This window comes from Electrona antarctica, assembly GCF_951216825.1.
Source record: "Electrona antarctica genome assembly, chromosome: 8".
Classification (NCBI taxonomy): Eukaryota; Metazoa; Chordata; class Actinopteri; order Myctophiformes; family Myctophidae; genus Electrona; species Electrona antarctica.
Window position 1 is genome coordinate 3572942 of NC_136789.1, and position 23414 is coordinate 3596355.

Sequence of the window (23414 nt, forward strand, 5' to 3'; positions counted from 1 at the left end):
AAAATAAAAATATATTTTTGTATAGAAACCACAAGCTCTGTTCATATGAAGTTATTTTTCTCACCAAAGAACATGTAATGGAAAACAATGTAAATAAGTTTAAATCCCTCAGTATGTACTGTATGTTACAATAGTGCTTTATATTTATATCTGGGAAAAGAAATGTAATTTTCACAATAGTTAAATGCAATAAATAAAAATTTGCAAAGCATAAAGTGTGTTTAAAACCGCCATAGGCCACATATACTGTGTGTGATGTGAACCATATCAATTCATTATCAAAAACATTACAATGTGCAACACTGATAAAGGAGAAGTTGACCTACAGAATTAATTATTTTAACAGCAATCCTTACTGTACAGTACAAAGCATACTGGAGGCCATCTTTGGAGTAAACATTTCAGAAAGGAGAGTAGCAGCAACATCAATCTACCCACTATAGATAAAGTGCTTCAGAAGCTTAAAAACATCTGCCCTATTGCACAATGATTTAACCTGAGTTGCCTGCAGTCAGTGCAGTGCTGCGTTTGGAGAGTGAAGGCGGAGAACTTCAGGATGCGTGCTATTCTGGAACCTGGATGTTCAGCTGGCACTCTGTTTTCAATACTGCATACTGTAACATTGCTTGTAATTGCTAATTGCCTTCAGAAATGTGTGGCTGGGGCCTATTTCTTACAATAAAACCACCATAGGCTATATCATGAACGCAACATCCAACAATCACACCTAAATTGCATGTTGAGAGTGTACCTCCAAAACGGCTTTCACTTCTGCCCATAGTGCCACAAAAGAAAATAGGCAATTTAGGCATTTAGCTGACACTTACCCAGAGCAACTATTTTAAACCTTTCCTTCTAGTCAAATATCAAAGGCCTTGGTAATTCTAATTACTTTTCTGTCAAGTAAGTTCAAGTTGTAACAATCTGATCAATGTCTTTCAGGTTTTTGAGTGGTGCAACCACTCCATTACACAGCTATGTGTGTCCCGTTGTGTGTGTGTCGACCGTATGTGTGTCGACCGTTTCGGACGCGGGGCGGCTCGCCGGAAACGGCCCGCCCCCCTGGCCGCATTTTTATCCACCAGGATTGATATTTGGATAAAATCTGAAGGACTAATATAAACAAGAACTGATCAATTATCAGTTCATTACCAGTGGCTGCCTTATATCTCCAGAATTGTGCTATGAAATGTAAATATCTGTCTGTCTGTATTTATGTGTGTGGAAACAAGCCTCTTCTGACCTGAACAAAAGTAGGCCTACTAGTAACTTAATTTTGTGGATCAGGGAGTTTCTGAGAGAGAGACCTCAACACGTCTTTATTAACACACTTTCTGTCTGCCTTGTCTTGAATACTGGCGTTCTACAGGGGTGTGAGAGTTCTCTCTCATAAAGTATGCTGATGATGACATGGCCATGGTTGCCCGCCTGCAGGGTGTTTCCCCCTCCTACTCCCAGCACATCGACCATATTGCCACCTGGTTTGAGGGCAGCTTCCTTGACCTTAATGTCACTAAGACCAAGGAGCTGTGTTTGGGAGGGGGGGACGGAAGCAGAGGGCTCAGGGTCCATCTTTAGGCCTGTTATTATGAGTGGGGAGGAAGTGAAGCAGGTCAGTGTCTTTAAATATATGGGAACAACTATAGACAATAAACTCACCTTTCAGAACAATGCAGATAACATTTATAAAAAGGTAAGGCAGGGTCACCAAGGTATAGTCAACTAGGCTCGTAAGATCATTGGAGACAAACAATTGCAACTTCAGGACATATTCAGATTTACAATGGATCTACCCACCCTCTTCGCCCTGAATTTTATCTCTTACCATAAGGCAGGAGGCTTAACAAAAAAAGAAGTTATAGTGCCAGTGGACATATTAAATAAGAAAATGTTTAAGTAGCTCTACCACCTAATCCCTATCAGCCCATGATCACTGTTGCTGCGTTATGGGAATTTTATATATTATTTTAACGCATTTGTGTACTGTATTTTATGTAATGATGTTTTTATTGTTGTATACTGACAGTGTGACAAAGGCAAATACCATATCCACTTTATGTCCAATTTAATAGACAATACAGACAGCATCTTTATAAGTACATTATGTTCATGTATATGTATTTTTGCCAATAAAAACATCAATCAATCATACATTAAGTGACCTTTTATTATTTTACTTTATTATATCGATTATTTCTGTAAAGTGTATTGAAAGTGTGATAATGGACATTAAATAAACTTGACTTAGCCCAATCAGTTATGTTGATTGATGAGATAAGTATTGAGGCAGTGACTCCACTGAAACTACATTATACTGCATGTATACACAACCTGACTGTTGAAGGCTAAGCAAACTTTAGCATTCATACATTAATGGCTTTTACGGAAAGTATATTCTACCCATTCTACCCAGATAGATATAGTTAGATACAGTAGGATGGAAAGACAAATAGATAGATAGATCCTATTTGTCCCTAATTAAGCAAAGGGGGAGCGAGACTTGAGATTTGACAGAGAAAAGCTTTGTGTCTGGGTTGGTGCAGGTACGTAATCAAATACCCAAAGATCTGATTAGAAAGAAATACATGTTTTGAGAGTTCTTTTTTTTTTTTAAATAGCAATTTTTGTTAAGAAAGTATTTTCCTCACAATTTTTGTAACCTGGTGCCAATTGCCTAAACTGTAATCCTGGACTCTACTCTCCCTCCTGCCAATCTGGGGAGACCCCCGAACTGAGCTCATGTTTCGTTCAATGCATGAGGAGTGAGCAGGCCGCTTCTTATCACCTGACGGGGGGAGTTTCCCCCAGTAGGCCTTGTAATGATAAAAAAAAGAAATCTAACCTTACAACACAATGTCAACTGTCCCTCATTCTGGACAAAGATTGGGCTATATGAACTCTAGATGGCAAATCAGCAATTTCTCTTGGAGATACCTTGACTGCAGGATTATCTATAGATCATCTGTTATTTTAGGACTAAACATTAATAGATTATTGGATGGGGTTGGCAGGTATTTATATGATTTATATCATATATTTTAATTTTAACTATTAGGGCCCATCAAAAACAAATCATCGTACATCATCATGCGTCATCTCATACTGCCTGTTGCCTGTGATTGGTTAGCTGATTTGCTCGTTTACATACATTTTCCCTTCAATGTCAATGGCGTTTAATTGACATCATAAAACGGAATTCTGACGTAATTTCTCCGTTCATTGTCAAGGGCAAAACTTTAGCGGACAAAATTTAGCGGACATTTGACCGGAATTCTCTTACTGTGGTCAATGGAAAATCTTGAGACGTGCGGGGACAAAAGCTGTTTATAGAAGGGGCTAGTGCCCCTTAAAGTATCATTGTTTGAAGAAAAATATTTTATTAGCCTATCAAATTAATGATTTTAGTGAAACTAGACCGGTGCCCGACTGTAGAGCACCGATTCGGTAACGATGGAAGTTGGAGATCCATGCCCCACCCGGCTATACCCGTGTCAGAGTACCCGTTCCACCCATCTGTCTGTGTCCCTTTTATGAGATTTCTGTATCTATCTCTCTGTGTCCCTTTATTCCTATATATGGAGTTCTGTGTCAGGCATGCCCAAATATGGAGTGTTGTAATCTCAAAACAGGCCAGCTCCATATATGGAGCCTGGGCAGGGGGCAGGGGCCCTGTCAATATATCAATGCAAGCCCTGGTCTTCTTTCTCTCTGCAGCCAAATACTGCGCCCCTGTCTGGAGTAGAAGCCCACACATGAAAAAGGTTGATGTCTCCATGAACTGTGCCTTCCGGATCATAGATGGCTGCCAGTCCAATTGGTAATCACTCCAACCGGCCTCTGACGGGAGGCTGCTACCCTCTCCCTGGCAAAGAAAGCTCAGAAATATGACTCAAGAGTCAAGACCCGCCATCCCTATAATAAGGTGGCACAGCAGATGGTTATGGTCTATCCCTGAGGACATATTAACGCATGGCATCTTGGAAGCAGGAGTGGGGGACAGCTGGGCCCTCACAAATCCACCGGGAGATGGCATCAAAGGTGAAGCCCTATCGGGGCACCCGCTGGCCTAGTGGTCCAGGCGCATGCCACATACAGGCTCTGGCCTGACAGTGTGTTGCGTGTTCGAGTCCTGTTCATGACGACCTTTGGTGCATGTCTCTCCCCTTCTCTCCCTCTCACTTTCCTGTCTGTCTTCACTAATAACTATCAATAAAAGCCAAAATAAATCATCTTTAAAAAAAAAAAAAGGTGAAGACCTATATCAATGGACCCTGCACAACCGCCTACGTACTGGGGTCGGCCACATCAAATCATCTATGAAGAAATGAGACTTGGCAGACAGCGCAGCATGCAAGTGTGGCAAATCAGAGCAGACTGCCGAACATACAGTACAGTATGTACCACCTGCCCCCTATACAGACCACCTTCAGAAGCCGGCCTCTTTGACGTAGGAACAGAGATGACGTGGCCTCACAATGTTGAGCTGGCCAACTGACGATCATGAAAGAGACAAAGAACATACACCAACCAAAGAGTGACACAAAGAAAGTACACTTTTCTCTGTAAAGAGATGCATTCTCATTAAGTTTCAATCAAATCTAGCAATTACACAGGGAGGGGATTTGCAATTGGTACAGTGGAGGGGATAGGCAGCATGAGCATATCATCCATATCCATAGCTGAGGACATTACACTGGGAAGGATGTAAATTGTAAATTAAGACAACTGTGAAATACTGTTAAACCATTTAACCATAGTGTCCTTATTTTGGGAATGTCATTATTAGCAAATAAATACATTCGAAAAGAGCAGATCTACAATCTCAATGTGCCACACAGGATGGCTATTTAAAAAATGATTTATATATTTTTTAGTTTTCAAAAAGTGTGGATCCTCATTATGTTTTAAATGGTTATTTTCTGTGGTTAAAATGATGTAATTATCCATAGATATGTAAAAAGGTCTGAATTCAAAGTAGGTGCAGTGATTTAATGTCGGAGCTACTGTCAGAAGTCAACTTTATTAATTAATATAGAGGTATACATGCTGAACTGTAAAATCAAACACCTTGCCTCAGTTTGGGGTTGACTTTACCTTTAAGTAGCGAGGTCAATGCGGACAACGACAATAGACATATTGATTGACTGTGAGAAGGCCAGGCAAATAAAATATTAACCGACAAAAGATTATGGGTTAGAGCTGAATGTTTGTCTTATACTTTAAGTACATGATAGAACTTTGAACCGTTCTTACCGGCTGTCTATACTGAATTCACGTTTGATCAAATACTATCTGTAACATGCTGAGTTGTAAGTATATTGTAAAAAAAAATCACGTGACTTCAATAAAGGAATCATATTCATCAACTCTGAAAATAATTTAAACAGAGTTTACGTTTTCAACAAAAGGTTTCACAAAGAACAGTCATCATTGTTAAATCCATACCCACAAATGGTGAATGTGCTTAAACAGAGCAAAAGAAAGCATCCTTTGTTTCACTTCAACTTGTTAATGTGTAACCACTACTAATATAGACACTTTCTATCTTCAAGCTTTTGCTTTGCCCAATGCTCAGTATTTACTAACAGACCTTAAAATGACCTCCTAAAACCATATGCTACCAATTCTACACCTGCAGATACATGCAAGAATGTGAACTTTAAAAAGAGCAAGACACATGCACGTGAAACACAAACACACACACACACACACACACACACACACACACACACACACACACACACACACACACACACACACACACACACACACACACACACACACACACACACACACACACACACACACACACACACACACACACACACACACACACACACACACACACACTAGAGTAGACCTACATCACCATAAGGGTCTGTCTCCAGACAAGGTGATTAGAACATCACTACACTACTGTATTACTACTTATTTAGCAGTCTCATTTCCTTTATTTCCGTGAAGAAATTGTGTAATTAACTTTACAAAGCTACAGGGGGCACATAACAATATATAATCACTGAACATACATTTTTGACTTTTTGGTTTAAAATCTGAACCTCCGAGGACATATTTAAAGCTTTATGTACCTGATAAGATACTACTTGTTATCTAGTACAATGTGATGCGATGCCATTCAACAGTAGAAACAGTGCATTATATACGTATGTATGTACTTACATACTATACTGTACAATGCCACAGTAGCTTGCTGGTGCATGCCGCTCTGGTGCATGCAAGGTCACCACTTTTGGGCGGGAATAGCAGACTTATAATGAAGCTGCGGCCTACAAATTCAATGTTTCAATTAGTCCCGGTTGAGTGCATGAGAAAAAAAATCGGCGAGTCACTTCTCACACTCATAAAATGTATGTCTGATACAGAAGCCGAGCATACATCTCCTCGCAGAGGCAATAACTATTTAGTTTGCTAATAATTAATAGAATATTCCATTTGAGATGAATGGGATCATTGAGGTTGTAGCACTTTTCCTAGGTTTTGCAGGCTGGATAATGGTTAGTATATCATTACAAGATCAGTATTGGAAAGAATCCACGACGGAGGGCAGTGTGATTACAACCTCAACAATCTATGAAAATCTCTGGATGTCTTGTGCTGATGACTCAACAGGGATCTATAATTGTCGTGATTTTCCATCACTTTTTGCACTCCCAGGTAAGTAACATATATACACTGGTATAGGGCTGCATGATTATGACTGAAATGATAATCCTGATTTAAATGAATATTGCTATCAGTATTAATAATGAGTATTGATAATGATTTTAATTGGAAAGAATGTGATTTTATAATCAGAACTGTGGTTCTTGGTGTAATGTCTCTGGTCAAATAGAACAGTATGTAAATTGTCTCTGTGATTTTATTGTCCGTCCATAAGCCTGCTGGATGGGGAGATGTGTTGTACAGTGTTCTGGTTATGAATCCAGATGTAATGTTCAGAAGATGAGGGCAAGATGCAACAGCTGATTAATTTTAAGTTTAAGGACAGTATAGAATTGTGAAAGGTAGAATCATAATTTTGTATTACTTTTGAATCATTGTGCAGCCATATTGTGCTGGTATGTTTTATAGAAGTCACTCTCATCTGATACGGTCATATCTAATCTAATATATGTCCTAATATGACAAACTCCTTTATGATCATCTCTTTCATTGTAGAAATAATTATCTACACCTAACTGTGACATCAGATAAGAGCCCTTTCTAAAACATACTTCCTTTGTCATAACCGTTTGGCTATTTAAAGATGATGTTAGTGATTTTTTTCTTCCCCCCTACGTTTCTTTGTTAAAATAAGTGTTAAATAGCTCCATATCCCGACAGCAAACATTGCTATAGACTGAAGTGTTTGACCAGCAACAGTGGTCTCCTCGTCTCTCCAGCTCTTTAGTAATCTAGAGAAGTGCATCAACGCCAGGTCTGGGCATCTGGGGGGGGGGGGGGCTATGGCATCCCCCCTATGTGCAGAATTGAATTGGTTTTGGAGGTGTGCTTTATATGCTCTATTCAACATGTGCAATGTCCAATTTGGGTATGATTGGATGCTGCGTTCATGATATATGTATATGGTGTTTGTTGTGAGAAATAGTCTCAGCCCATACATTTTTTAAGGCAAATGGTATATGATAAATGGTGCAAGGCACTTTACATAGACTGTGCATTACATTCACCCATTCACCCACACACACACACACCCACCCACACACACACACACACACACACACACACACACACACACACACACACACACACACACACACACACACACACACACACACACACACACACACACACACACACACACACACACACACACACACACACACACACACACACACACATTCATACACCGATGACAGAGTAAACCGTGCAAGGCACCAACCTGCTCATCGGGAGCAATTAGGACACTTCGACACTAACTCTGTAGATGGAGGATCAAAAATCTGTTTGACGGTTATAGTCACTTGACTCACGAGACCATTTGTGCCTCAGTTGTTGGATGTTGCATGTTTGGCCTCCTGCAAAATATCAGGAGAGATAACTCATACAGGATATTTCTATCAGTAGTTACATCTATTTATACACTTTTATAGAAATATACTGTAGTTATTGCGACCGCTGGTCACATTTACTATGAAATCGTGCATTTCCCGTCAGTCAGTTGGTCACCCCAGGCAGGTCATGCCTTGTGACATCACGTGGTAATGTCATCAATATTAAGCCCATATATGGAGATCCCTGATCTCATCAATATTGGCCAGCAACTCTACATCTGACCTCAAACCTCAAACCCTTAGATCTCCATATATGGAGCTGACCTGTTCTGACATTCCAAAGGTGAACCTTCCCCATCCAATCCTTCCTCTTCGATGTCTCCGTTTTGACTGGTACCTGTCCATTTCAACTCTAGACGGGCCTGCCCCAAAGTTATTAGTGCAGCCGCACCCGGCAGCCGGCAAAAACTAGAGTTCTCAACGGGTCCGAACATTAAGGCCCAGCCCTACCTGGGCCCTCATCAAACCCTGTACACTCAAGACATGCCCCCGCTGCCACCCTTAGATCTCCATATATGGAGCTGACCTGTTCTGACATTCTATATGTTGATCTGACCTCATCAAACCCTGTACACTCAAGACACGCTACATATATGGCCAGTAAGGAAATTCATTCCATATGTTGAATGCCATTTTGGATTAAATAATTGGTTTTGGGAGATGGGCTTTGCTTGGAAGAGAAGGTAATGTTGAGTAAGATATACTGTAAGTCAAACTCAATATCATACCTTTATAGACTAATGAAGATAAATCTTTTATGTATACCCATTACCCAGTACATAACAAGCAAGACCGCCCATGGTGTGTAATGTATGCTATACATTCAGTGGTGAAAATACAGACATCAGCCTAAAGAGCCTTGTTAAAGGAGAGTCAGAACGTGACTTACTTCAATTGCTTTGATTTTATTGATGCAGTGTTCAGTAAACATCACAAGGTAACAAATAACCAGTGTGTATAGACGTAGTTGTCAGGTTTGAACATTGGACCTCCTTTCTGTTGTCCCTTAGATAAACACTTTTCAGTTTCAATAGATAGGAGAATAAAAGGAAAATGACAAGTGGCCCATTCACAATTAGTCATTGATTTCACAAGTTCCTGTGTCATCAACAGTATGGTTTGTGAGATGGATTGCCGAGAATTGGTCCTGAGACCGCGCAACCAACACAAATCCCCTCATTTGTAGACAAAGAGCGCTTGGAGGCAACGCTTATCAATGTGCTTGCATTAGGTTGTTTCTCTCACTGGATAAAAAAAGCAACAAACAAGGATATAATGAATGCGATAGTGGAAGGTTTTGCTCTATTCCTGGGGTTTCTGGGCTGGGTGATGGTTGGTGTCGCCCTTCCACATCAAAATTGGAAAGAATCCTCAGTGGATGGGAACGTTATCACCACCTCAACCATCTATGAAAACCTATGGAAGTCCTGCGCAACTGACTCCACTGGGGTTAGCAATTGCCGTGACTTTCCATCTTTGCTTGCCCTTAATGGTATGTGGCTTACAACAGGAATAACTGTTTATTTTTATTTTTATAACTTGGCTAATGATGAGGTTTAAGTCCAATCTAGTCACTCAGCTACTCACTAAGGACTTTGTGCACCAAGAGATAACCTTTTCCATTACTCTTACGGTTCTAGCAAATGTACTAGATGAAATGACCAAACACCTTGGTGTGTAGTCAGCTTTCTTTAAGTTACTGCAACAGCTTTATCAAAACTTCGCTGTATGCCATTTGTCAAGAATAAATGTTTACAGAGTATACAGATTGTCATTGTTTTGTTGTGTTAAACGTACAGTATAGCTCATATTTGATGCTTTAGTTCAACTAATCAAATTCCGCTATGAAAAGCGCTATCCTTAAGTGTCCTGTCTCTCTCAGTGGTTGCCAATGAACATCACCTTAGCTTACCTGTAAACCGCCCTATCAGCTTTCTACTGTCCTATAATCTATCTCAAGTGAATTTGGGCAATACAAGATATGAAGATGGGTATTATAAAATACTCTTAGATAAGATAAGCATACCACCTCACCTAAATTCTAAATCTACACATCATAAAACTATAAAACACTTTGAAGAGATTTGCATGTAAAAACAAGATTGTATTGTTTATTTTGTTATTGACGCCTTAAACTCGTTGTACAGGAGCCTAATTGGCATCTGGTTTGGTCTACCATATATTGAGGTGAGGGTGCACTGGTCACAAAAAATAAATGACCGTAATTGGATTGGCTAATGCCCAAGTGGTGCAGTAGAAGAATTAAGCCTAATTTATAAGTGTCAATCAGAGAAATTAATTGATTTACAACTGAAAACCAGTTTGACATGATCATTCATGCAGTAACTTGTAGCCTGTAACAGAAAATGTCGCATTGGGATTTCTGAATGATTTCGCTGGGAGAGATAAACCTGACAGAGCTGAATATGGGTATATGGCTGTCAAGTCAATGTAGCTGAAGTGCTGCTGATTTTCCTAAAACAATAATGTGAACCAGGCTATATATAGAGTTAATGTTCAGAAACGAGTTTAGCAGATCGACAAAAGTCAACAAATCTTTTCTTTTTTGTCAAGAGACACAGTGTTGCGGATGTGCAATGAAGTGCATTTCAGTTGAAAATGTGTTATTTCCGCCATGCAATGCGGCTGTGTGACTGTGTAGATTAGCTTTAAATGATGATCAAATGATGTGCTCTTATTTGGGCCTTATTTGCCCACATGTATTGACAGAGGGCTATATATGGCACAACAGCTCCCATTAGTAATACGTTAGTTATTAATACTATTAATAATGTTTGCCAATTTCACGTAACCGTTGCAGGAGCTGCAGGACAGAATTCAACTGTTTCACAGGTGTTTCACAGCTGTTTCACAGCTTGCGGTTGATACTAGGAAATGCAAGCAAGGATAACATTAACTCTTTTGGGAGGGTTAGAGGCATGCTCTCTTTGGTCACTTTCAAAATAAATGCTTCTCCTTTTACAGGGGTACACATAGGTACTGTAGGCTAAATATGTTTAAAAATAGTTGTCCACTTCTGGTTTAAACCAAACCTGCTTTAGGTGTACATTTTTAAGTGCTCAAACGAAACATAAAAAGCACTATTTTGATCATGATGGCCTTCACATTGACTGGATCTGTAGTTTAGAATATAAACACCCACATGGGTAGAAGGATGTTTAGCCTATATTTATACTGTTTTATATTGTAAATCCTAATGAGTAGGCCTACAATATAGTAGAAGGGAGAGTAAACCCTAAGCTGATTTAGTTGTTTGTTCAGGTTAAAAACTAGGTCAAAAATGGCAGATTGCATGAGACTTATATTATAGTGCACTGTGAAGCAACACGGCAGCAGTTAATCAAATGAACAATGGGTGGGTTAGAGGTGTGGCAATGTGCATGCACATTGACATACTGTACACAGCAGGACCCACGGCTCTGGATACAGACTAACACACCCATGTGTGAGTGAGTGAGTTCGTTTTTAGCAACCCGCTGGACGAATCAGTATCAAACTTGTCATGCAGGCAGACAGTAGGCTAACAGTGCACCTAGACAGCAAGATGCCTGGTGGGTGGAAATGACACTCGCGCGCAGCTGCAACTTGGTCAAGTTGCAGCCACACACGAGCATAATTTCCATCCACCAGCTGTTTAAAACCCGGAAGAGACGCCTGCTCTAGGCGGCATCTTGCAGCTTCTTTCCGCTATTGTCTGGGAGCACTGTAAGAAAGACAATTTTTACAAATTGGCCACTCCAGTCCACTTTGTTTTGGCCTTGAACCATTGGTCATACAATCAAAATGTCTCCCTGGATTCCTAGGATCATGATGAACTCGATCCCCATATAGGTCACAGCCATTTCCAACATCTACAAACTATAACACAAAAAACTTGAAAAAAGGTATGAGAATCTGATCAGATATGGATCCATGGATCCATTACAGTATGGATCCATTACAATATTGTTTGTTATACTGGAGCTTGCTGGCCTTTTCCTCATGTTGCACATTCTAAGAGATATTCTAGATATAAAACAACTATTCCATAAATTTGATCTATATCATTGTTTATACATTGTTTTAATTGTATTCATTCATGTTTCCTGCTCCCAGGGTATATACAGGCTTCCCGTGCACTGATGATTGCATCGATTGTGTTTGGAACGTTTGGCATTGCAGCTACTCTCATAGGAATGCAGTGTTCCAAGATAGGAGGGGAGAACTACATCATGAAGCGGAGGGTGGCTGGAATTGGAGGAGTTTTCTTCGTCCTACAAGGTAAATGCATAATATTAGATAATAAAGTGACCATGTAATCCTCAGACAGGAATTAATTTAAACTACAATGGAAACTTGGAATGAATGGGATAAACAGCACGTCATTGAGTCACACGTGTAGATCCTTACATAATATATGGGCAGCAGTGGCCAGTGGCTCAGGGGTAGAGCAGCCGGATGGGAACAGTAGGTTCCCAGTTCGATCCAGGGCTCCCCCAGAGTTAGGCCCTCATTTATCAATCGAGTGGAAATTCTGCCCCAAATTCGAGTGTAGGATTCGTAGTACACCCACGTCGGGTCGGCATTTACAAAGTGATCGCAGACAGCTGTTCCTTCCTAATTTCAGTCCTAGCAGTGATAAATGTGACGGCTGAAATCAATCTGGCACGCCCTATAAAATCTAGCCGCGCCCTCGGTTTTGCGACATGAACAACTGCAATACGACCTGGAAACCATGGTTACAGGGGAAAAAAAGTTTCTGCTGCCCCCTCCCATACACACACACACACACACACACAGACGCACGCACGCACACGCAACTTGTTGTATCTTAAATAAATAAACCTGCATGAATTAAATAAAGCTGTAGGACTACCCTGTCTGTTTCTCCTCTCGCTTCGCTTCCCTTGCTGCCCGCTTCACCCCCCCGCACGCACGCACGCACGCACATATAGCAATTTGCAAGCAACTGTCACTGTGTGTTGTTAGTTGTATATTAAATTATTAAAGTCTTTTTAATTTAATATACAACAAGATATATTAGTGAACGAAAACCTGAACCTGTGAACCATGAATTAAATAACAAATAGGCACACACACGCTGCTGTTTTGCATAGGTGCTCCTCCTGTCCTGTCTGTCTGTCTCTCTATCACTGTGGTCCGTCCGTGACACCGTGACCAACTGACCATGCACCGCACGTTCGAGAGTCTTTAGATTGCCTCGCAGTCGCTAGTCGCTGCAGTGGGGGGGCTGTCAACTGTCAATATATGAATGTGCAGCCAAAACCGTATAGCCTCATGTGGCTGGAACTGGTGGTGGTGGTGGGCTGGCTGGGTAGTCTACCTATCTCCGATGCGGTTCCCACTTGCGCTGGCACGGTACATTTGGCATTCGAGCGACGCGTCGGGTTTATTAAACGAGGAGGAGATTGCACATACCAAACTCCAGAAAGACATCGGCCTGCTGTAGATTAGGCTACAGTAACAGTAGGCTACCCACGCTGGGACTCTCCGCAGCTGCACCACTGCACTATAGTACTCTCCAACGTCCCGTCATGGAAATATTTCAGCACAAATATTTCAGCCCAAATCCTCGCATGTATGAGCTCATGCAAAACACTGTTTAAATGGCTTAGCATACCTTGCAATATTGTTTTTAATTGCGCGATTTTAATTGCTTGCTTGTAAAGTTGGAAATCTCCTACTAATTTCATATGACACAAAGACACATCGTGGATGTATTCTTTTACTTTTTTATTTTTATTTTTTACATTTAGCCCATACCTATACAGTTTTATATAAACAGCCTACATATGTTTAGATGCCTGTGACAGCCTCTTAGCTGGTCAAACAATGCTGCTCCGCTGTTCTACGACAGAAAAACAGGTGAGGACAAAGCGTACGACAGCTCCCGACCAGACGTGGTTCTTGTCTTGGCTCAAGTTCAAAATCAAACGTTGGCGCAAATCATAAATGCCGAAAATTGCGGTAATTTCGGCGTACGCCCATATTTTGGCGTACGCACGGTTGATAAATGAGGGCCTTAGGCCCTCATTTATCAATCGAGTGTAAAATCTGCCCCAAATTCGAGTGTAGGATTCGTAGTACACCCACGTCGGGTCGGCATTTACAAAGTGATCGCAGACAGCTGTTTCTTCCTTAATTTCGTTCCGACGTTAATAAATGTGACGGCTGAAATCTATCTGGCACGCCCTATGAAATCAAGCCTCGCCCTCGTTTTTGCGACATGAACAACTGCAATACGACCTGGAAACCATGGTTACAGGAAAAATAAAGTTCCCCTCGCTTGCATAAGTTGCCTTTCTGCCCCCTCTCATACACACAAACACACACACACACACACACACACACACACACACACACACACACACACACACACACACACACACACACAGACGCACGCACGCACACGCAACTTGTTGTATCTTAAATAAATAAACCTGCATGAATTAAATAAAGCTGTAGCCTACCCTGTCTGTTTCTCCTCTCGCTTCGCTTCCCCCTGTCCGCCTCACCCCCCCCGCACGCATGCACGCACATATCGCAATTTGCAAGCAACTGTCACTGTTTGTTGTTAGTTGTATATTCAATTATTAAAGTATTTTTAATTTAATATACAACAAGAAATATTAGTGAACGAAAACCTGAACCTGTGAACCATGAATTAAATAACAAATAGGCACACACACGCTGCTGTTTTGCATAGGTGCTCCTCCTGTCCTGTCTGTCTCTCTCTATCACTGTGGTCCGTCCGTGACACCGTGATCAACTGACCAGCACGTTCGACGATTTAAATTGCCTCGCAGTCGCTGCAGTGGTTGGACTGTCAACTGTCAAATCAATTATATGAATATTGAAGCCAAAACCGTAGCCTCATGTGGCATGCACTGGACAGTGGTGGTGGTGGTGGTGGGCTGCAGGCTGGGTTAGCCTATACTATCTCCGATGCGTTCCCACTTGCGCTGGCACGACACATTTGGCATTCGAGCGACGCGTCGGGTTTATTAAACGAGGAGGAGATTGCACATACCGTAACTCCAGAAAGACATCGGCCTGCTGTAGATTATAGGCTACAGTAGGCTACCCACGTTGGGACTCTCCGCAGCTGCAGCACTGCACTAGCCTATAGTACTCTCCAACGTCCCGTCATGGAAATATTTCAGCACAGACAGCCCAAATCCTCGCATGTATGCGCTCATGCAAAACACTGTTTAAATGGCTTAAGCATCTAACTTGCAACATTGTTTTTAATTGCGCGATTTTAATTACTTGTAAAGTTGGAAATCTCCTAATTTCATATGACACAAAGACACATCTTATATGTATTTAGCCCATATATACCTATACAGTTTTATATAAACATTTTAGGAGTGAATACATATGTTTAGATGCCTGTGACAGCCTCTCAGCTGGTCAAACAATGCTGCTCCGCTGTTCTACGACAGAAAAACAGGTGAGGACAAAGCGTACGACAGCTCCCGACCAGACGTGGTTTTTGTCTTGGCTCAAGTTCAAAATCAAACGTTGGCGCAAATGGTAAATGCCGAAAATTGCGGTAATTTCGGCGTACACCCATATTTTGGCGTACGCACGGTTGATAAATGAGGGCCTTAGTGTTGAAGTGTCCTTGAGCAAGACCCTAAACCCCTAATTGCTCCTGATGAAAGGAGCAGTTGCACCTGCTGATGTGAATGGTTGATTATACAACAGGTAATTTCAAGGAAGCAATCTGATTGGTTGAAGTAGCCGCATCTAGTTGTGCTTAGACAAGCATAATGGAACAACTAATCAAAACATAAAAATCAGCTGTGCTGACTGGGTTGCTATGTTATCGATTTTCTTGGATTTTTTTTAGTCTAGCGGCTACATCGGTCATTAAAAAAGTATGATGTTTTAGCGAATATCTTAGTTATAATGAACTTTTTTTTAGGGTAACAATCGCAATATTACACTCAAGGGTTGTGCGTTGCAGCAATGAGCAATATTGCTTAAATCTATGTAAAGGCAAGTGCTTTGAAATAAGTATTTAGGCCCAGGCGGTGGCGTAACCGTCTGGGCACCCGACTGGTAATCCAGTCGCAGTGTGCCGCGGGTTCGACTCCCGAGCCCGACACGGCCTTTACTGCATGTCTTCCCCCATCTCTCTCCCGTTTCCTGTCAGCCTACTGTCTGTCCCTTCAAAAACCAATAAAAGGCGTAAGCCGCAAAAAAAATATCTTAAAAAAAAAGAAAAGAAATAAGTATTTAGAATAAGTAATATTAACAAAAAAGCAGATGTGATTAGCTTAGCATAACGGGAGTGCCACATGGGACACCCGTTATATATACTGTAAGTATATTTTGCTATTCCCAGAAGAATATTCTCTGAATCCGGACGTAGGTCATTCCATTACAAAGCTCCATTTGACTGGAACAATCTTCCTCTTTCCATAAGATCTGTGACCTCCCCTGGCTGCTTCAGGACTTCCCTGTATTCACACCTCAAAACAACCTGTTCATGCTACTAACACTGCCCGTACTACTGTTTACTTCTGACCCCTGTTTCAAGTCACTGTACTGTACCCTCAATATGCTTGACCAGAAAAAGTTGGGGGGATGGGGGAGTGGGTGAGGGAGGATGAGCAAGCTAACTGTATCTGTACATGTCTATTGTCTATTGTGCACTGTCTATTTGTGTAACTGCACTGTACTGTATGTAATGTTTTTTACCTGTGTACGGGACCCCCTCTAAAATGAGATGCCACATCTCAAGGGGCTATCCTTTCAATAAAATTCTGACCAAATTCTGACCAAGTGGCAGACATTCCATTGTCAAAATTTGAGGATGGAATTGGTGCCGAAATGTGTAAGTAGGTTAATGTATCTATTAACTTACTCAAGTAGGTTTTACTGACAGAGGAAAGATGATAAAAGGACAGAGCCCGGACGCTATTCACCTAAATGTACTCACAATGCACACTGCATTCAGCAAAAGAAAGAAAAAATGAATATCGTCATATCGCCAAATGGGTATTGATCCCCAAATAGGTATGGACTAGTATTATTCATTTGTTTGCTTTATGCTGCAGGACTATGCACAATGATTGCTGTGTCTTGGTATGCAGCCAACATAACACAGCAGTTCTTTGATGAATTCTATCCAGGGACAAAGTAAGTCAAGTCAAACTGAACCAGCTTTTCTTTAAGTGATTAATTTATACATTTTCATAGTATGTGCAGTATGTTGATTGCATATTCTTTCAATCATATTGTAGGTATGAGATTGGCGAGGCCCTGTATATAGGCTGGGCTTCAGCTACGCTTGCACTTTGTGGCGGTTCATGTCTGATGTGTGGTTGTAAACTGGGCACATCTACTGAGAAAATGTGAGTATCTATTCTACTCCGTTTATGTTCTTATATGTTCTTTTTTTTAATAATCTATTTATTAACTGTTGTACTTCTTCTACCCCCCCCCCCCCCCCCCCCCTCCCCGCCTCTGAATGGTACAAATGCTCTGCTTTAGACCGTATCCTTACCAACCACCAACAAGAGGAATTGTGCACTCTGCTGTGCCAACTCAGTCTCAGTCTGTATTCTCTGTACCCAGCCACTATGGAAGAAATGCCTATGTCTAAGAGGAACAACAACTCAGCCTGTAGTCTATGTACCCAGCCACTATGGAAGAAATTATTATGTCTAAGGGTATCCGGAATGCTCACCTTCAACCACACTTTCCCTCGTTTTTTTTCCCACCAACCTCACGCTGACCGCTCGGTGGGGTGGTTCTTTTTGTTTTACCGAGAATAATGTTAGAAATAAGTTTAGGGTTAGTCATAGTTTTACTGAGGTTAAGTTTAGGAATATGGTTAGGTTTTGGAACCATGATTTTACTGAGGTTAAGGTTACGATTAAGCATTTAAGCATAATTTACTTCGGTTACGTTTAGGAATACCAGGCAAAGCAATTCTGCCGGCTGTGACTGTGTTTGAGGCGAGCTGCAACTGCAACTGTAAAACTGCAAATACTGATGTACCTTTCTAAATAAGAGAGCAATGTTCTACACATGAATTTGATAATTGATGATTAAAAAAGAAAAAGGAAAAAAATAGTTATATTCCCCTGGATTCGTCTGCACCGTATCTGGTGGATTTCTGAAAATGTATTTCTCGTAATAATTATATTATGCTATAAGAAACAAAATACGATTATCCATAATACTGTCGAAGGGTTGAAGGCAACATGCATTTCAGATAGGCATAGGTCATATGTATTCTTTTGTATTTTCATGCATTTTATACTATATTTTTAATATTTTGAATCGCTTGTTTTGAAACTTTTTTTAATGACTACAATTCAGTGTATACAGCACATTATTGATTAATCAACAAAATATTCAAGAAACAATTTGAACACTTTAATCAATGGTGTAAAATGAAATTATAACAGTGACAACATACAACAAATGTTTATGTTGAAAGAAAACACTGCTTTTTAAATCTTGCATTTCAGCTACTTTTGTCAAGGATCTATTGAAAATTCTTACAACATAAAAATTAATCATTAACTTGGAAATCCATTTATTTATATTTATTACAATGACTGTTTGAAAACATATGTTATTATCTCACCTGTGTTGCATGTATTTAAATAAAATATTTGTCACTTTGATTTTGGTGCCTGACTGCCTGTCTATTTTCAAACCAATCACAGAGTTACACGAATTAATGTTTGCTAGTCATCAGCATGTAATGTACAGAGTTACATAAGTTAATGTGTGCTAGTCATCAGCAAAAATCTTACTATCACTCACTGTACAGACTAGAGTATGAGCATTACTTCACATTGTAACTGCTAGATGTAAACTTTGACTGTCAATACCATCAAGGTAACCAGTGTCACAGATGTTAATAGATTTGTCCTTACAGTGGTTGCAAAAAAAATGAAATTAAATGAAATTAAATAAAAACAGTCTGCAAGGACCTTAAATGACAAATAAGTGACTTCAAACACTGAAGGAATGAAAGAATCTGTGCATCATGTAATAAATAGACTATTACATTATGCACAGGCCCTTTGTTTACTCCAATTGTTTGAATGCAATTAGAAAAATCCCTTCCTTGAATGAGTTACAAATCAGGATAACTAATTAGTAAGCTGTTCATTCAACATAGACAGACCACAAGAGCTTGGGTCTGGCACCAATTAAATGGTTGATTAAGCCTAATTTATACTTTTTCGCAAAAGTGACAAATGCAATGCATTGACAAAGGGCTTATGGTAGATTGGACATGTAAGATAAAAGCAGTAAACCTTCTAATCTTTTGGAGCTTCGTTTGCTAATCTGTCCAGAGCATCTCCGTCAAAACGAAGGTAGTGCCAACCTTCACTGGCAGTCAGGTCTTGAGCTCCCTTTGCAACATAGAAGTCTAAAGATGGAGTGTTCCAATCTAAGACTGATAACTGTAGCCTCACACACCGTTTCTCTTTACCCACCTAAGTAAAGAAAATTATACATAATATATACATTAACATTGCTGTCAGGCAGAAGACTTGCATCTCCATATTTCAACTTGTGTTTTTTGTAAATTAATTATCTACTTTGTCATACAGTGCAAAAGTAGGGGGGAAATCTATGGATTATATACATACACAGTGTGTCATGATGCAACGCATTGTGAGGTTGCTATTTAAAATAATAATTAAGTTAAAGTGGTTAGGTCTGTCAGTGGGTTGTATAATTATTTAGCCAATGAAAAGCATTAACAAGAGCTTGTGACTCACCTGTGCTACTTTGCTCATTAAACCCTTGCCAATGCCATTACCTGTTACAGAAAACATGTTAAAAAGAAAAAGAAAACATAAACATGAAGTTGAAATGACTTATAATAGTCGACATGTTATTTACAACAGGGGGAAACATGTCATCTAGAGTCAACATATTCTTTTCAACTTTAGAATGTGAAGTAGACTGTCAACCACAAAACTATGATGAGGGGAAATACTGCTAAAATAAAGTTTTACCTCGGAAATCAGGCATCACATAGAGGTCTTCCATGTACACTGACGGTCCCTTCCATGTACTGTAAGTGTAAAAGTAAAGGGCATACCCGACGATTGTGTATCCTATATGTCATAAAGAAACAATCAAGTGTCAGCAGGGATTAAAGGGGCATTCCACTCATTTTCAACATTTTATTGTCATTAATATACCTTAGAGCTGTTGTGTGGAAATAATAAAAAAGTCCCCCCATTCTGTGTTTCCTAGAACTAGAGGTCTGAAAAAAATCATTAACATGGTGAAACACATCTTGATGACATCATCAAGATGTGTTTCACCATGTTAATGATTTTTTTCATAATTACAGTTCTAGGAAACTCAGAATAGGGGGACTTTTTTATTATTTCCACACAACAGCTCTAAGGTATATTAATGACATAGTAAAATGTTGAAAATGGGTGGTTTTCCCCTTTAAGGCAAATTTGTGGTTGGTGAGAGAGTCAAACAACATATTTGACAGACTAATATGGGGGTTTACTCTACTCTTTCCGTGCCCATGACGCCTTTCACAACTTATTTTAAAGTGTCAATCTGTGCCCTTGACGACTTTCACAACTTTTTGTGCTTTTTTTTTAGTACAGACGACCCTCGATTATTACTAACCGTAGGCCCTGTTGTTTCCGTAGGAGACAATTTAATTTCGCAATGGTGGGCGATCCAAAAATGTCCCCTCCATTCACTCCTGTTATAACCACTATCTTTATCACCGTATTTCTCTGAATCTTTTCTCCATCCGCGCGTGGATTGTCAATTAGGCGATATTTGGACATCGATGAAAAATCTTCGGTGCCCCACGGTTAGGATTCTGCAAGCGCCTCGTGTTTCTATGGTGTTTCGAGTGCAGGGGGCTGGGCACAGAACGCAATATATGTTGTGCGCATGCGCAGCACGGAAAGAGTTTGTATGAGGGCAAGATGTGGCCTGCCAGCTGCCACTTCCTCATCCCTAAACTAAAAGATCTGTCCCACTGAATCTTCCAAACATCTCCATGTACTGATAAAAAGGGGTAGACTTGAAAACATTTGTTCCAGATTCCAGAATCACATTTTACCTTCTTTGGACTTGAGGTCCTCAGTTACTTCAGCGACAAGGCATTCAAAGAAGGGATTTGGCCCAAACCCATCACGCTCCAATTCTAAGGCATAGCAAAAAGACAATCACATGAATTAGTTTCCTCTTTAAAAACTCTCACAGAACTTAGGACACACAGTCAATAACTCATCTTAGGGTCTATTTAACCAAGGATAAATTTGTGGATGAGGTGGCAGGCCTATTGCAGTGGTGCCAGGACAACTGCCTCTTTCCAAACATCAGAAAGACGAGATGATCATGGACTTCTGTAAGCAGAGGTCTACCGTCTTACACACCCCTCATCAACAGGGATTCGGGGAACCAGTGTTAAACAGTACAAAAACCTGTCTTGGAGAATGCACCCGGAGGATGTGGCAAAGAAAGTGACGCAATGCCTGTACCACCTCAAGCAGCTACAATAATGCAAGGTACCAGAGAAGATCCTTAAAGGGAAACTTCACCCTTTTTGCAAAAAAAATATATGTTAATGACGTTTAGAAGATTTAGAACACTTTCCTGGGGGTCTTTATGTGTGTAATATGTGGTTTTAGATATTTTAGCAGTGAGCTCTGATGTCATGGACACTGGACTCACTTACTTCCTGGACTACATCAAGGACTATTATTGTTCATGAAGGTTCACCTTCATGAACCTTACTGATTTTGGTGACACCAAAAGGATATGTCTACTAGTGCCACCATTAAGCCACAATTTCCAATTCACAACTGCACACGCAAATTCGCAATATATTAAGTCTATGGGCAGATAATTGCAATGAAACATGGCTTTTCCTCTAGTGCCACCCTTAGGCCAAAGTTTTCAAAACAAGTTATCTAAAAAAGATCTAATTGAGCAGATGACCTTGTAAATTAGTGACAAGGTAACATAGCCTACAGCAAACAAAGCAAATACTACTACTGAATGACTTATAGGCCTATTTTATTGAAGCTTACTGAAGTTGCTAACGGGCTAATAAGAAATCATGTCTATTGAAACTCCACGTTATGGCTTGATTTAGAATCTCGTAGATGTACCGGTATTTTATCAATTTTGACAATCTACGAGTCTAGTGTTCAATTCCCTGGGGGAGAACGGCACCAGCTGCCCCCCTAGAGCAGCCTCCGAACATGTATAAATGCAAAATATAAGGTGTTTACCTTCATGCCCCAAATGTTTGAGACGCCCGCGGGGTGCTTGTGCAATCTATTAGTCCGTAGTTCTCAACAAATTAGTGTTAAATCCCGTTTGTAGCCGAACGCCATTCCCCCCCTCGTTTGGCTTTCACCAAATGGCCATTGGGAACGTCCGACAGAATCGGCCACAGACGGGATTAAAACACTTCTGTATCGAAAACTATGGCCTGATACATTGCACAAGCACCCCGTGTGCCTCTCTAACATTTGAGGCATCAGGGTAAGTACCTTGTATTAGGCTATCTCTCGACATTACAAGATCTACCCATGACATGAACCATGCTCCCCCATCCCCAATATAAATTATGCAATGTATCAACGTTATATCAATGCACAGATTTCACCATAGGCTATTTGGAATATTGATTTAGATTGATTTGTATTGTTGATTGGTTGACTCGGTGTTTAATTATCGTCAAGCGACCAACACGTGAAGTCTTGAAACCTAGCAAATCATTCATTAGACCACCGCAAGGACTTCACTTCAGTCACGCTTCAACAATCACATGAGTCTCTTCTTTTAGTCTATAAAGCGCAGGATCTGTCTCTGTGGCGTCCCGTTCATGGTCGCAAAAGACAAGATTACCTTTATACGATATCTTCACTTGTTCGGGCATTTTCTCATAAACAGCCAACTCCTGCAATTAAGACATTATTCATGAATACATTTTAAAAGTGGAACGAAACAAGTGAACATGCTGTGTAGACTATCCAGTATGGTTTAGGTAAGCTGGCCTTACCATTATCATCCTTTCTATATGCTTGCAGTCATCTTTTGTTGCAGCACGTACTCTGAAATTCATATTGTCTACAAATATATATATATTCCCACAATATTGCAAGTCGTTGCACGCGCAGTTTACAATCTAGATTCTAGATACGCGAACGCAACCATAGATATATATATATGAACGCAACTACCCACAGCTCTTACCTTAACTTCCGGTGTGATTTTCAAAATATGGGTTCTCATGGCAAATTATAATAAAGCGTTCAGCCCACTACTGTTGCTTCC

General features: G+C 40.3%; 2 protein-coding genes across 4 annotated transcripts; one reads left to right on the top strand and one right to left on the bottom strand.

Moving 5' to 3' along the window:
* Window positions 1–9308: 9308 nt before the first annotated feature.
* LOC306928076 (claudin-15-like) lies at window positions 9309–17712 on the top strand (the record flags this gene model as incomplete). The annotated part of the gene is made up of 5 exons (XM_079507995.1): window positions 9309–9567; window positions 12192–12356; window positions 17165–17246; window positions 17351–17461; window positions 17601–17712. Exons 1-5 carry the CDS (start codon window positions 9351–9353, stop codon window positions 17710–17712), a joined length of 687 nt encoding a protein of 228 aa, XP_079364121.1. The 5' UTR covers window positions 9309–9350.
* Window positions 12232–23325, bottom strand: sat2b (spermidine/spermine N1-acetyltransferase family member 2b). Of its 3 annotated transcripts, XM_079507236.1 has the most exons (7): window positions 23140–23325; window positions 22986–23037; window positions 21187–21270; window positions 20099–20200; window positions 19859–19899; window positions 19388–19570; window positions 12232–12349 (listed from the first exon to the last, which is right to left on the bottom strand). In XM_079507236.1, the coding sequence occupies exons 1-6, from the start codon at window positions 23200–23202 to the stop codon at window positions 19391–19393; spliced, it is 522 nt and encodes a 173-aa protein (XP_079363362.1). In that variant the 5' UTR covers window positions 23203–23325; the 3' UTR covers window positions 12232–12349; window positions 19388–19390. The 3 variants fall into 3 exon arrangements, with proteins under 3 accessions (XP_079363362.1, XP_079363361.1, XP_079363363.1); XM_079507235.1 differs by lacking the exon at window positions 12232–12349 and having other exon boundaries at window positions 18449–19570; window positions 23140–23320; XM_079507237.1 differs by lacking the exons at window positions 12232–12349; window positions 20099–20200 and having other exon boundaries at window positions 18449–19570; window positions 23140–23324.
* Window positions 23326–23414: the final 89 nt, after the last annotated feature.